General features: G+C 42.6%; 1 protein-coding gene across 1 annotated transcript; it reads right to left on the bottom strand.

The window, feature by feature from the left end:
- Positions 1–3,527: 3,527 nt before the first annotated feature.
- LOC146190103 (uncharacterized) lies at positions 3,528–13,061 on the bottom strand. Its single transcript, XM_084604842.1, has 3 exons — positions 12,821–13,061; positions 10,529–10,640; positions 3,528–3,757 (listed from the first exon to the last, which is right to left on the bottom strand). The coding sequence occupies exons 1-3, from the start codon at positions 12,981–12,983 to the stop codon at positions 3,661–3,663; spliced, it is 372 nt and encodes a 123-aa protein (XP_084460968.1). The 5' UTR covers positions 12,984–13,061; the 3' UTR covers positions 3,528–3,660.
- Positions 13,062–13,538: the final 477 nt, after the last annotated feature.

The following is a 13,538-nucleotide window of genomic DNA, read 5'->3' as shown; positions in this document are numbered from 1 at the left end:
CGACTGGAAGATTGGTGGCTTAAAAGCAGAGAAGTGACATAATGTTAGTATTGTAGGAACAAAAATTTAATAAATAGAATGATGGATTAGTTAACCATTCTAAATCAATAATTAAGATTATAGGGAGAAAACTAAGCATGATAGCTACTGCTACCCCCCCCCCCTCCCCCCCCTCCGTTTCAAAGGGGACGCTCCTATATTTATCCATCCATCCATCCATCAGACGGTGGGCTCACTAGAAATGAAGTATGATATGTTTCTGACGAGCTCAGAGTGGAGTAATGATTTGCACGTTCGGCTGGTAATCGGAAAGGCAATTCCCGGTGGAAGCCACAGATTTCTCTAAGTTCCAAGGCGATAGACTTTTTCTGATCTCACTTTCTGTGCACGGCGTGCATGAACTAGAAAGGCTGTCGCCTTACAATCCGCCCCGAGACCGCATTTGGTTCTCCTTTGCCTTCCTCATTCCTTCCTTTCCACCATGGGTCTGTCGTGCCTGTTGTCCATGACCAGTTGTCCATCAAATCCAGCGCTCTGAATGGTTCAACGTTTGGTATTCAATAGACTCTAAGCCTCCTGAGCCGTTCACATAAAGTGTTCAACACTGCTCAAAACACCAAAGGCAAGAACTAATTATGAACGTAACCGTCAGCTTATAGCCCAGCTGAAACGAGGCGTGACCATCTGTTAACCCCCGTCAAGTGTGCAAGATTTCTGGGCCTCAACCTAGACTTCACAGAAGTTACACGTAATATAGGAGTAAAAAATATTACCGAAGTCCAAACATCTACAGCACCGTGTCAAAAATACGACAAAATTGCATGGTTTTGTCGTAATGCCACTTTCTTGAACTTCTGCAATACTTTCTTTAGTACTGCAACCTTTTCTGCTTACCTTCTCGTAGTATATATTTCTGTAACACTTTCACGTTGTAACTACATAAAGTTAGATGTTACCACAGAAACTTTTCTAGCTGCAGCAAGCTCTGTCAAAAACCGCACCGAAATTTTTTCGTGACGACAGAAACTTTTCAGCAATTCTTTTGAACTGAGAAATGAAACATATGACCATATTGTTCATAGTTTTCCCTTTTTTTTAATCGCATGTCATTTCCCTGGCACATGGCGGTGGTAACCTATCGCGTTGGAGTTTATACCGCTGCCAAGAAATCGCTCGAAATTGAGGAAAGTATTTTTCTTAAATGTTTGGTACGAGTTCAGATGCGCAACTTTGTGAAAATTCGACCATACTTACTAAATATTCACTGAATATAAACGCCTTGCGTGCTGCTTTTTAACAATGCCTAATCCTCTTGCATGCAGGAAACGTGTGGCGCAACAGATAGAGGCAATGGAAACCGCAAAGGAACCCAAATGACACAGCAAACGGCAGAAGGGTACATGAAACAAAACAAACACCCAGCAGCTGGAGGTAGACCAATGAACGTAATGCAGGGTGCGGCTGGATGGAGAAGTGGGCAGATGACGGCACTCCCTGCTCTGCCAACACTGCTAATCTTTCTACTGGTGCTTTCAGTTGCGACTGGCTGCACTACTCAGGAGTGCGAAGACGAATGCTTTCCCAGGAACGCCAAGGAGGCTTGGTGCAACGGACGGTACTGCATCTGCGACGTCGACTTCCGATTCCCCAAGTCTGAAAATTCGCTTGCCAAAGAAAGCAGGGAGGCCGGGTCCAACGTGTAGGTCCAGTCGAGGAATGCAATAAAATCGGATCAGCTTATTAATGCCATGATTTAATACGTTAGTATTAGAGCAAGCATTATCGAAAAATGTGTGCCGAATAAACAAGGCTATGCTAAGGCTGCCACGATGGAAGCCCATGTATCGGACCATTGGCACGGCTCCCGACAGCTTTCATATTCAACACCTGAGCGCTTAGAGAGATATAAAACTAATAACAATACAAATAATTTCAATTAGGTGGAAATTAAAATTGCTAAATTATATTTTAAATAAATCTCAATAAATTTCACTTGAATAAAATTAGGTACAACGCTGCTAATTCTTTTATAGCTTTTGTCCATTTTAACCGGAACACTCCGTAACAACAGGTTCAAGAGCAACGCCAAACTTCAGTAGTATAAATGAATTTCCGAGCAAATGTCACGAAGCTCTTTACGTGGCATGGCAAGTGTACAATGAACACGAAGAGCACCTAGACGCCAGGCGGAGCGTGTACCATGGGCCAGATATTCTGAAGTAAATGCCTCTGAGTAACCGACATTTTGCTTGGTCGCTTTAGTCTCTGGCAGATATATATGTACTGGAAAGAAGATGTCGACATTTTGCGACATATCGCGAGAAAGCTTTGCGAGTTGTGCACTTTTCGCGAAAAACAAGTGATGACTAGGTCATTTGCATATTCTTCCTGGCGCAGCGTCATTTCCCTTTGTTTGTGTTACGTATATCCCAAACACAAATCAAAAGAAATAAATCCAAACTCCAACAAAGAATTGAGCTAGTGGACTAATTTGGTTTAATTATGCCATTTCGATGGAGGCACTGTAACAAGGATGGGCAACTAAGTCATTTGAAAACATCCGAAGAATAATCGGCTTTTTACATCGATTCCCTTCTATTTCGTATTAGTAAAGTGAAAACACACACACACACACACATACATAGATATATACCACTGCCCAGCCTAAAAAAACAGCTGTATTTGACCTCATATAGAAAAACAATGAAGTCATGTTGTTGCACTTGGCACTGTGCATGACCTTCGCAAATTTTCGGTAGGCTGTCATACCTCGTTTTTTTTTTTTTTTTTGTAGCGCTGTTCTGTTGACGAACAGTTCTTTTTCGCTGAGCTTTCTTTTCACTATTCTCCCTTTACCGCCTCTTGTTTTGTCAGTGTGTTGCTTTATCTTTGTGTGATTTTGTTCTCTCTTTGTGTACTGTTCCAGCGCGAGCAGCTTTGCTTTTTTGTCACTCTTCTGCTCTTTCACTGAGATGATTTCGGCGTGCTCTATTTTGTCACCTCGCTGTTTTCCCTTTACTACTCTATGTCTTCGCGCCGTATGTCGTGTGCTACTCTGATGCGTATAATTTTGTCACTTGCTCTTCTGACGCGTGCTCTCCTTCACGATGAGCAAGATGCAGTCGATTTATTTACTCCGTAGGATGGAGCAGTTTGTCATCTATAGCTCTGTAGCGCTACAGCCTGCTAATAAAAATTCGTTTACGTTGTTTCAGGAAGCCGATTTCATTGATACGTCTTGGAGTCGTGAACATTTGTAAACTCATTCTTACTCACCTTTTTTCAGGCTTTTAGCCCCGCCGCAGTCGGCCAGTAACTAGGGCGCTGTACTGCTGAACTCAAGGGCATGGAATATAATCCCAGCCGCTTTTCGATGGAGGCAGAAAGCAAGGCGCCCGTGTTCAGTACGATGCCAGTGCACGTTAAAGATCCCCAGGTGGTCGACATTTCCGGAGCCCTCCGCTACGGCGACTCTCACAGCCTGAGTCACTTTGAGACTTTAAACCCCATAAACTAAATCAGAGCAATTTTTTCAGGTTCTGAACATTTATTATGGTGCTTTCTTCAGCTAACCATACCGCGTCCGGTTAACAAGGAAAACATGACTGTGTAGAAGCTCTTCAGGCTGCGTTTGTGAGGTTCCCGTCTGAATCACGGCTTTTACACCCCTCCGCAGACGAGAATAGGACAGCAGCTCGGGAAGGCCTCCAGCGACGCCTCGAGTTCGCAGTGCCGGGGAACTTGGAAATCTCCGCATCTGGAAAATAACGGTCATTATTCATATTCCCCTTCATTCTTGAATCGCCTTCAATAAAATGTAACAAGGAGACATCGCTTCATTCGCATGTACAAAAATATGATAAGCGACGCTCGACAAAAGGAAAGCCCGTGTTTCTTGCTGCAGTGTAAATGAGTCTCTACGAATACGAAGATGACATAACGGCAGTGGTACGGAATGAAGCACTCGTGTCAGGCCCGCGGGCCATTACAACATATTTCATCATCATGCCATGACGTCGACCTGTTTCTGTCGTGTCGCTCAATTACATGGTTTGCCAGCACATAACAATGTCTTAAATAAGCGCATGGATAATAGCTTTGGCCTACTAAAAATGACAGTAAAATAATTTGATGTTCATTGGTGGTTTTAAACAATAAATTGATAGTGCTAATGTAGGCTAATCACTAAGAGGTTTAGCTGCTGAAACAAGGAAATAATTCTTAAGAGCGTTTCGATTCTTCTATATTTTGATTTCCGTTTTATCAATTGCGCCACAACCGCATAATGGCCAATTTAGCATGGTTTACGTGTCCACATCATTGTTCAGTCATCTGTATTTCGGCCAAAGACTGAGAACTGCATTATGAATGAGAGGAAAATACATATGCACGTAATACATTAAAAGGGTTGTGATATATATAATGAGAATCATAAATTATTAAATCACTTATTAATATCACTAAACTAATTGCACAAAAAGCATATTTATTTATTTATTTATTTATTTATTTATTTATTTATTTATTTATTTATTTATTTATTTATTTATTTATTTATTTATTTATTTATTTATTTATTTATTTATTTATTTATTTATTTATTTATTTATTTATTTATTTATTTAACACTTTAAGTGCCCACAGACAGCAATTTTGACTGAACAGTGGTGCACTATGATACATGAAACATACATGTGTCAAGTATACACCAGCTTACACATTCCACACACCTGTCAAAATAGAAGATACATGGGGACATGCGTAGATGAGCTTGTATCACCGTCCAGGAAGGAGAGAATTAAAAACAAAAGGCTACAAGAAGCTTGCACTGTATAGAGGCTAGTTTGCGCAGTGTAAAACTGTTTTCCTTAAAAATGTCCACAGCGGTTTGTTCACGCATGGCAGACTGATTAAACACGTGCTGAATGCGCATCATTGGGCAACTACTGTCTGCACCGGCTATGTAGAATGGCCGTCTGCTTCAGGCGTTTAGTCTCGGCCCATTCAAATGGAGCGCGGTTGTCAGCGTGGGACAATCAAATACACCATGCAAACATTTCTTCTAGAAGATTGCGTCACGTAACTCGCGTCGTGTGGAGAGTTAAACAAGCTTTAGAGACGACAACGGGCGGCTGTAGTCAAAGTAATATTGTCGACCTAAATGTCGATCATAATGAAATCGAAAAATAAAGAGCACTGCAGAATCTGCATTGGAGTAATGCGAAAGCACGGCTGCTGCTGTTGGTTGCTTCTGGTTACTTCTAGTTTCTTCTAGTTGCTTAATTCACTTCTTGTTTACCCATTTTAGTCTTTGGTACTTTGAAATTGCGCGCCAATCCTTTCCTATGCCCTTTTTCGGCTCTACTTCCGGTTGCGTGACGTCACATCCTGAACGTTACCTTAATTGACTAATTTAAATAACTATTTAGTATTTGATACATCTTGACGTCACCCTAACTAACTGACATATTTAACTATTTCATTATTTCATAAATTCAAATTTGGCCGCAAACCATTGGCTAATGAGACCATTTTCGCCTTTGCTTTTACATTTCTGCCTCTAATTAATTACCTAAATAACTTATTGGCCAAATTATTTTTTCAGACACAACATTACGTTACCCTCTATCGATTGACACCACTCATTAACTTCTACCTCTTCTCAATTACTCACAACTGCTGTGGACACAATTTTGCGGACACATTCTGCGTACGCGGTCTGCGGACGCGGTCTGTGAACAGAAATCTGTGAACATAGCGAAGTAATGCTTTCACATTAATAAAGCGATTCTGTACACGTTCACCTGGGGCCCACTGCGTGATAATATTGTCAAAGAGTTCCAGACTACACTGCAAAGATTCAATCTTGACAAGACAAGCGATTTGTGCAGGAGCAGAAGGCAATCTTTCGATCTGAAACTCCCAGTAGCACGTGTAATGATGCCTAAAAACCGGAAACTCGAGAATGTTACGTTGTTAGCCTGGGCGTTAAATGTCAGCTGTGAATCCAGGTATACACTCAAGTTGCTGACAACATTAGCACGACCTACAAGATTACCATCTGCACTGTAGTTATACAATATTGGTGGCGCAGTGGTTGCGGCGCTCGACTACTGTTCCCAAGGACGCGGGATCGAATCCCGGCCTCGGCGGCAGCTTTTCGATGGAGGCGAAAAGCAAGACGCCCGTGTGCTGTGCGATGTCAGTGCACGTTAAAGAACCCCACGTGGTCGAAATTTGCGGAGTCCTCCACTACGGCGTCTCTCATAGCCTGAGTTGCTTTGGGACGTTAAACCCCACAAACCACCACCACCCCCGCTTCTTCCTTCTAGTGAACGAAATAGCTACCCTTTTGTTCCAGTTGAGCATAAGAGCGTTTCGTGCGCACCATTCGCATATTGAGTTGACATCTTTCTGTAACTCGTTACAGTCTATTGTTGCGTCCACAGAGGAAGGTATCAGGAACGCCTTGTTGAAGACATAAGGTAAATTTCTTTGAAAGCCACACACTTTCCACTTTTCATCTTCATGAAAGCACGGCTGCTACTGCTCGCTATCGAAACCACCTATATGCAGCAAAATGCCACTACTACTAAAGCACCGCCGACTCTTCCGTCACACTTTAAGAAAATAACCTGAATTCCGGCTTGCTACGAATAGCATGGCGTTTAACACAAACTCAAAATTAGCTTATTTGTCGCCGCTGATGCCTTGGTAACATTATGCTTAAGGAAAAGTTAACAGCAGGGGGTAATATATCTATGCCTAAATATCGGCATCTGCTTGGATCTTTCCATACTAACTGATTAAAAGAAAGCCTCCGGGGGTTTTTCTATATTTTCTATTGACCGCTTTTCCTTGAAGGCCGATTGTTGTAGTTAGCCTCATTGTTTAGCTAATTAGCGAAACAGAAGAGCGCAAACTGATATGCAAACCACTGCTTGTCACATCGATTCCAGTCTCGAGAACTGGCCACAGCTAAACAAAGGAGCACCATGATGTAAAAGCTCCGCTGTTCATAAATCGGGATCTTGGCGAACTTGTCTAATACTGAAACTAAGTTTGTAGGTTGGAATGAAAAAAAAAAAAAACGTTCACCCTTTCTGCACTCCGCAGCTTGCAATTAACATACGGAGATGTTGCCGAGACTGCCAAAACAAAAACACAGCCTTGCCGAGCGACTCGTTATTCAAAGCACGTAAGTTGAGATCCAGGCCTTTTTTTTTTTTTTGAACACGGGACGTTTTCAATGCCTGTCACTCATTGACAGCCAGAGGACGTTTTATTATAATCCTATTAGCGTTTTTGTCTCACCTGTGCTCCGTGCATCGCTACAGGTTTTCTGAACGCGCCTTCGTTATTTAATTTCATCTTAGCATAAAAAAAAAACGTTCAAAGAGTAACACTCTTTTCTTTCTCATGAACAAGCTCTTTTTTTATTTAATTCACATTTTGCACCACAATTCCTCTCCCAAGGTTGCTCTTCTCAAAGTAGTATATTGTTTTTTTTTTTTAATCAGGCTCTAATTTGAATCATGGTTGTTCATGAACATCACTCATCTGCACCTGAAGAGCTTTTGAATCACCCTCGTGTACAGAGGGATTGGCTCGTGTCTTCACATCAATCTTGTACACATTACAAAAAGTAAGTAACCGATTACATTTACAATCACTACATTTCGAATCTAACGAACTACAGCGGTCAGTTACAGTAACAGAAAAGTACCAAATAATTAAATAACAGCAACGGATTAAAATTGCGTTGCTTCTCTCTCAACTTTATTGCTATAAGGCAAACTCGCTCAGACTGCCATAAACTGGTGCGGCTTGCTTGAACCTTTTTTTTTACACGCAGTTAATTTTTAAAAGGAGTTATTTTTCAAAGTTGTCACTGATCTCCCTTTAATAAGTGCTAACACCTTGCGCACCCGCCCGTAGAAGCGCCATGCTTCGAAGCCTGTTTCTGCATCTTCTATGAAGCGCCCCGCTTCATTGTTGGCGCTGTGAAAAGTTATTGTTCGCTAAAACTGCAACAGTAGTGTCGACGCTTTTATTGGGACATCAGAGCGGGCTTGCAGTGGGGAAACATGTACAAGGCCGGTTGTATTCTTCGGGTAATACTTTGTCGCATATACCATCATTGTATCCCATTCGTTCCATGTCTGCTATGTGCCGGGATAAGGAACATTACATTGTGTGCTGTCCAAGGTAGAGTGGGAGAGGAGTGTGTTGTTCGCTTCTCTCAAGAAAACAGGAGTCCCTCGTAGTCTCCTTTTGGACATTGTCTAGAAAACCGGTTTGAAGAAAGGGGCGTTCAAGCCTTCTTTTAGTTTTCCTACAGCACGCGGATCTTGACTCTAGATCGTCAGAGTAGTCGCGTGCGATTGTGCGTATCTGCCTAATTTGTGGGCACTAAATACTATTTAATTGACATTATGATGGGGCAATTGCCGGCAGAACCCGAAAGGTTAACCCCACCTGTAGCGAGCAACAACCTCAACCTCTTCCGCCTAAAACTGGTGGAGCCCATGACGTCGTCTTTGACTAGACATGCGTTTGACCCTAAAACGGCGAACTGCAATACATGCCCGCAGAAGCTAGACGAATAACGAATACCGCGGACAGGGCAACAACAAGCCAGTCAGCCATTGTCAGAGGCGCTTTCGCCGCTATAGCCCCCTCTGCACAGAACTGATAACTGCTAATCAATTACCAAAAATTTATTGAATTGCAATGAGAGTTGTTTGAATATGTAGTTACTTTATTACAAAGCTCCTCAATATATTTTCATTACAAGTAACCGATTACATAAAACTCTGTTCCATGCACATATTAATCAGCTTTGCCAATGAGTTTAACAAATCTTTCATTATGTATACATCTACATATGGATCTCCTTATTCCTATAACTGAAAATATCTCGTTCTACTCTTGCCTAACTACAGTTATATTTTGGTCATGGAAGGAAGTAATCGCTGAAGACTGTGTGTGCCACCATTACAGCTGTGGGATACTTTAGCTTTAATCGAAACAATATAGACATAGCAAGCGCAAATTACACCTTCCAGTACTTTTTGCATAAAAATTCCTACTTAATGAACATCTTCCTTGACATTTTGAGAAGTGTAATTTTATATAAAGCACATCCTGACTCAAAGTGCCTGCATTACAATTATTTTAAGGCTTCCATCAGCCGATCAGGGGGATAAGGGCACCAAAAAGCACGTGCGCACTGGATTACGCCACGTTCTCACATTTACCTAACTCAGCGAATGCTTTTATGAACGCTTAAAAATTTACACCGCAAAAGCTACATAGAAATAGAACAACGATATACCGGTTGGTTCAGTGAATGTTTACCAGGCATTTTATTCTGATCTACAAAAAAAAAGCTTCTCCAACATGCAATTGTTGGTGGAAATCAGGCATCAAGTGGATAATGGTAATTAGTAATCTGGTTAACTTATTCTTGATAACTACCGTTTTAGTTATTATAGTTAGCCATTTAGTTAAAATTAAATTTGCAGCAGGACAGTAGTTATAGCCACAGCAAGTAGAATTTCGAAAACGCACATACCCTTAGCATTGGGGCTCAACAAACTTTCACCTGTCTGGATATCGTGGAAAATGCACGATTCGAAAAATCGTCGCTCTAAGAAAAGCCCCCAATGCCGTTACTCCATTGCTTAAGTGTACGCCATCTTGCCAACTGCGGCGTGGCGTTCGTCCCTGATTGCTGCTCCAGCCCACGTGGAGCAGAGCTTAAAGAGGCCTGATACTGGCGCCAATGATTGACGATGCGAAGAGCAGTACCGGTGCTTAAAGCGCGGATTTTCAGCAAGCCCTTACTATATAACGAAACGTTTACAAGATATGCTAATCCACAGCGGCGAGTGCAGTAGCATTTTCGAGATTGTAAAAGCTGTTATGGCCTAGATACAAATATCTAATTGTAACTAGACTGCTATCTCTAATACATAAAACGTTAATGGTCAGCAATTATTTAATCAGTGTACGACTTAACATTATCTATGTTTTTATCATGTCTGTCATAACTGTCTACGACTGTTCAATCTTAGTAAAAATGCTATTTTAAACAAATATAGTTCAACTTCGCTGAAACACCTGGTTTTTATATAAATATTAAACAGCGCTGAATTCTTGCACGTGCATGGGCTAGCTGATTCCTTGCGCACGCGTTCTTCTTCTCATAATATTTCATGTTTCTTTTTTTTTTTGCGGTGAGAGAGTTTAAGTATTAGCAGCAACCGACTGCGTGAACAATGTTTGACTGTGTTGAATTTTGGGGGGCTGATGTCCTCCTGTACGGAGAAGTCACAATGAGCGCGTTTACAATGTGCTTCGTTTGGAGAGCTGGAATAAATACTCGCTGATTTTTTTTTTCGCATTTATCTTTGTGTGGTCTCAAACACTAGCACCAGAACAACGCAGAAGCAGATTCCTGTAATCCACGTCGCTTGTGCTGTTGTCACGATATATCTTCCAGCTCCCCAATGACACCTGTTACCTCTGAATGGTGACAGTGAAGTTCTCAGCGTCGCACGTCCAGGCTTCGCAAGGTTCCTTCATTAGGTTCAGCGTGGACGACTCCAGCATCAGACCACCCCAAGAACATCGTCCTGAAAATTAAATTGAAGTCTCAAATGAAGATGAATTCACAATAAAAAATGAAATAAAAAATTTGTTTCTTTTATATTAGCTGAAGTGTATTTTACAGCTTACAACATAAATTTTCCCGCATGTGTATCCGAGTTCTGCATTTTGTGAGCATGTACTGCGCACATAGTCACAAAAGTAAGGCAAAGAAGTATCTATGTTATTCCAATTGGTGTACGTATTGTGGGAGACCCGGCACAAAACAAACATGCACGCACACACATATACTTAAGTACGCACGCAAAAACTCAGGAAAACGCACACAAACACAAACACATACGCACATGCACGCACACGCACGCACAGACATACACGCAATGAGAAGTACGAACACAAGCATACACGCACGCACAGACACAGATACATGCGCGCATCAGAGCGCTGCACGTTGGCTTTTTCAGGCGCTCAGCTACGGAGCCGGGAGACCCAGGTTCGGTACCGGCAGCGGCAATCGTTTTCAATGGGGGCGCAGAGCAGTACTCTATGCACGTTAAAAAATCTAAGGTGGTCGATATTATCCGGCGCCCTCCACTACGGCGCCTCCCATAGTCTCTGTCGCCTTGGAACGTTAAACTAAAGAAAGCCAGACCATAAATATATACACAGCATCCGACATGTAGGACCTCATATGGGAGCCGTCGTAAGAAGTGCAAATTAAGGAAAAGTGCGGTAATCTGTCCCCTGTAATCTGCTGTAATGGTATTATCGGCCGCAATGCAATTCGGCAGCTGTACTTCTGGGTGTTTTGTATATCCTCGTCATCATCAATTGAATACGGCTACTGCAAGGTAAATACTTTTCAAATATCCTTCCAACTAATCCGGTGCTCTGCTAGCTCCGAGCAGCCTATCGCCAAAACCAACTTAATCTTATCCACCCACCTAACCTTCTGCCGCCACCTGCTACATTCTCCTCTTCAAGGAAAGCCGTCTGTTACTGCTAATAAGCACATGTTATCTTCCTTTCTCTTTACGTTGCCTGTCTATGCCCATTTTTTTTTGTCTTGATTTCCACTAAAATGCCAGCTCTCGAGTTTATTACCTCAGCCACTCGGCATGCTTCCTGTCTTTTGACGTTGCTGATTTACACCTCTTTTTCCTCGCTGTAGCTCGCTGCGTTGTCCCTTGTTTACACTCAACACTTTTCGTGAGTTTCCACCTTTCTCTCTCATAGATGTGTAGCGGTAAGGCACAGCTGACATACAACTTTCTCGTCAGGGCTACTGGTAGGGTTCCTTTCATGATCTGAGAGTGCCTGCCGATTACACTGCAATCGATTACTGTTAGCAACATGTGGATAGCAGAGTGCGTACCTGTTAAGGCCGCTCTGTTATTAAACGCCGCCATATTAGGAGTCGAGTTTGAGTGAGCTGCTTACAGATTCTCCACCTATGAGCGCCTATCTACATTTCTAAGGCCTCAAGTCTAGACTAGAAACTCCTTGCGGCATGTACCATCAGCATACGTGCCTCCGATTTGGTGAACAAAACGTCATGCAGCTGACAACGTGGTGCACCATGCTTTTGTGAGTACGGGAGGAGAGGCGGCGAGAAGAGAAAACGGCGGCCTTTGCCGATTACGCCAATCTTTCTAGGGTTAGTTACCAATGCTGCTACTACTACTACCGTTACTGTTCACCCCGACGGAGCACGTGCCTGGAGTCCACTTGAGGGACGTCATACACCTGCAAATGAAACCTGGTAGATCGTCTTTCCATACGCAGACGATGACTCCGCTTCTCAGCCAGAACCCAGACAGAATATGACTTCTAACTCGAAGCTTTGGAGAAAGTCATGCATATTTTGTTTGGAGCCATGTGAATGCTCTTGGGTGTATTCTAACGAGTAACTGCTTCCTAGCTGAAACTTATTCCTCATTGGGAAATTTTCTATATAATTTATTTTTCAGTTACCTTTTTCCACGTTTAAGAAGAGCCACAAAAATTTCTCTTACTCACTGAATCAGCTTTTTAACTTCGTCCACAAATGCTTAAGTATATATGTATTCCCCAGAATATATTCCCCTCTATAAAGAGAGTTGTTTTATAGGTAACGGCGTGGGTGGAGGCTTCAGTCAGTTCCTTCGCACCAATGGCTGAGCACGAACAGCCTAAGAGTTGAGCGACGGCCGCCGCCCGCGCTTACCTTCAACGACGACCACATCCTTCACTTCCAGCGTGGGCACCGGCCCAGTGGGAACCGGAGGATGTGTTTCTCCTGGTGCAGGAGGCTTAGTCGTCTCGCTCGAAGTCAAGTGGCTGTGAAAAGCGGCCAGAGAAAGGACCAAAGCCAGCACCTTGTACATCATTTCGGAAGAAGCTTTGTCTGCTCCCAGAGAACGTCCGTTCGAAGCTTTGTTTGACTTCAAACACTCACTGAGAACTCTCGAAGGCCCCAATGACGACGCATCGAAGCCATTAGCGACAGGAAGTTGACGGAGATTGTGCACTACGATCTCCGTCAAATGTGCATCCGTTTCGGCTGCGCTAACAAGCGACTCTCAAGATAAACCCAAGGATATATCTCAAAGTGGCAACGACGGAATACGTCAAAGGTCGCAGCATTCATTTCTTCTTTGCCTTCTTGTATGAAACCTATCCCGAAAAGCCGGCAGCTGCGTGACTGGAAGAAATTATGCGAGTCAGTTGGCGCTTCAAGAGCTTATAAACGTTCATATTTCGCTCACTTTATCAAACAAAAAACAACAATACAGCAACTTGATTTACCGGCGCGTATCAGATAAGAAAAACAATTACATTGTCATCATCTAGTCTTGATTATTGTACATGTTCTGCGATAGTGAAAAGAAAAATCGACTATCGTCAATGAAGACTCTATTGGGAGGCCTTCAGTGAAAAACAAT

The sequence above is a fragment of the Amblyomma maculatum genome, chromosome 5 (genome assembly GCF_055883805.1).
Source record: "Amblyomma maculatum isolate TAMU_Amacu chromosome 5, ASM5588380v1, whole genome shotgun sequence".
Classification (NCBI taxonomy): domain Eukaryota; kingdom Metazoa; phylum Arthropoda; class Arachnida; order Ixodida; family Ixodidae; genus Amblyomma; species Amblyomma maculatum.
Note: the sequence above shows the minus strand (reverse complement) of the source record. Positions and strands in the feature narration are given on the sequence as shown.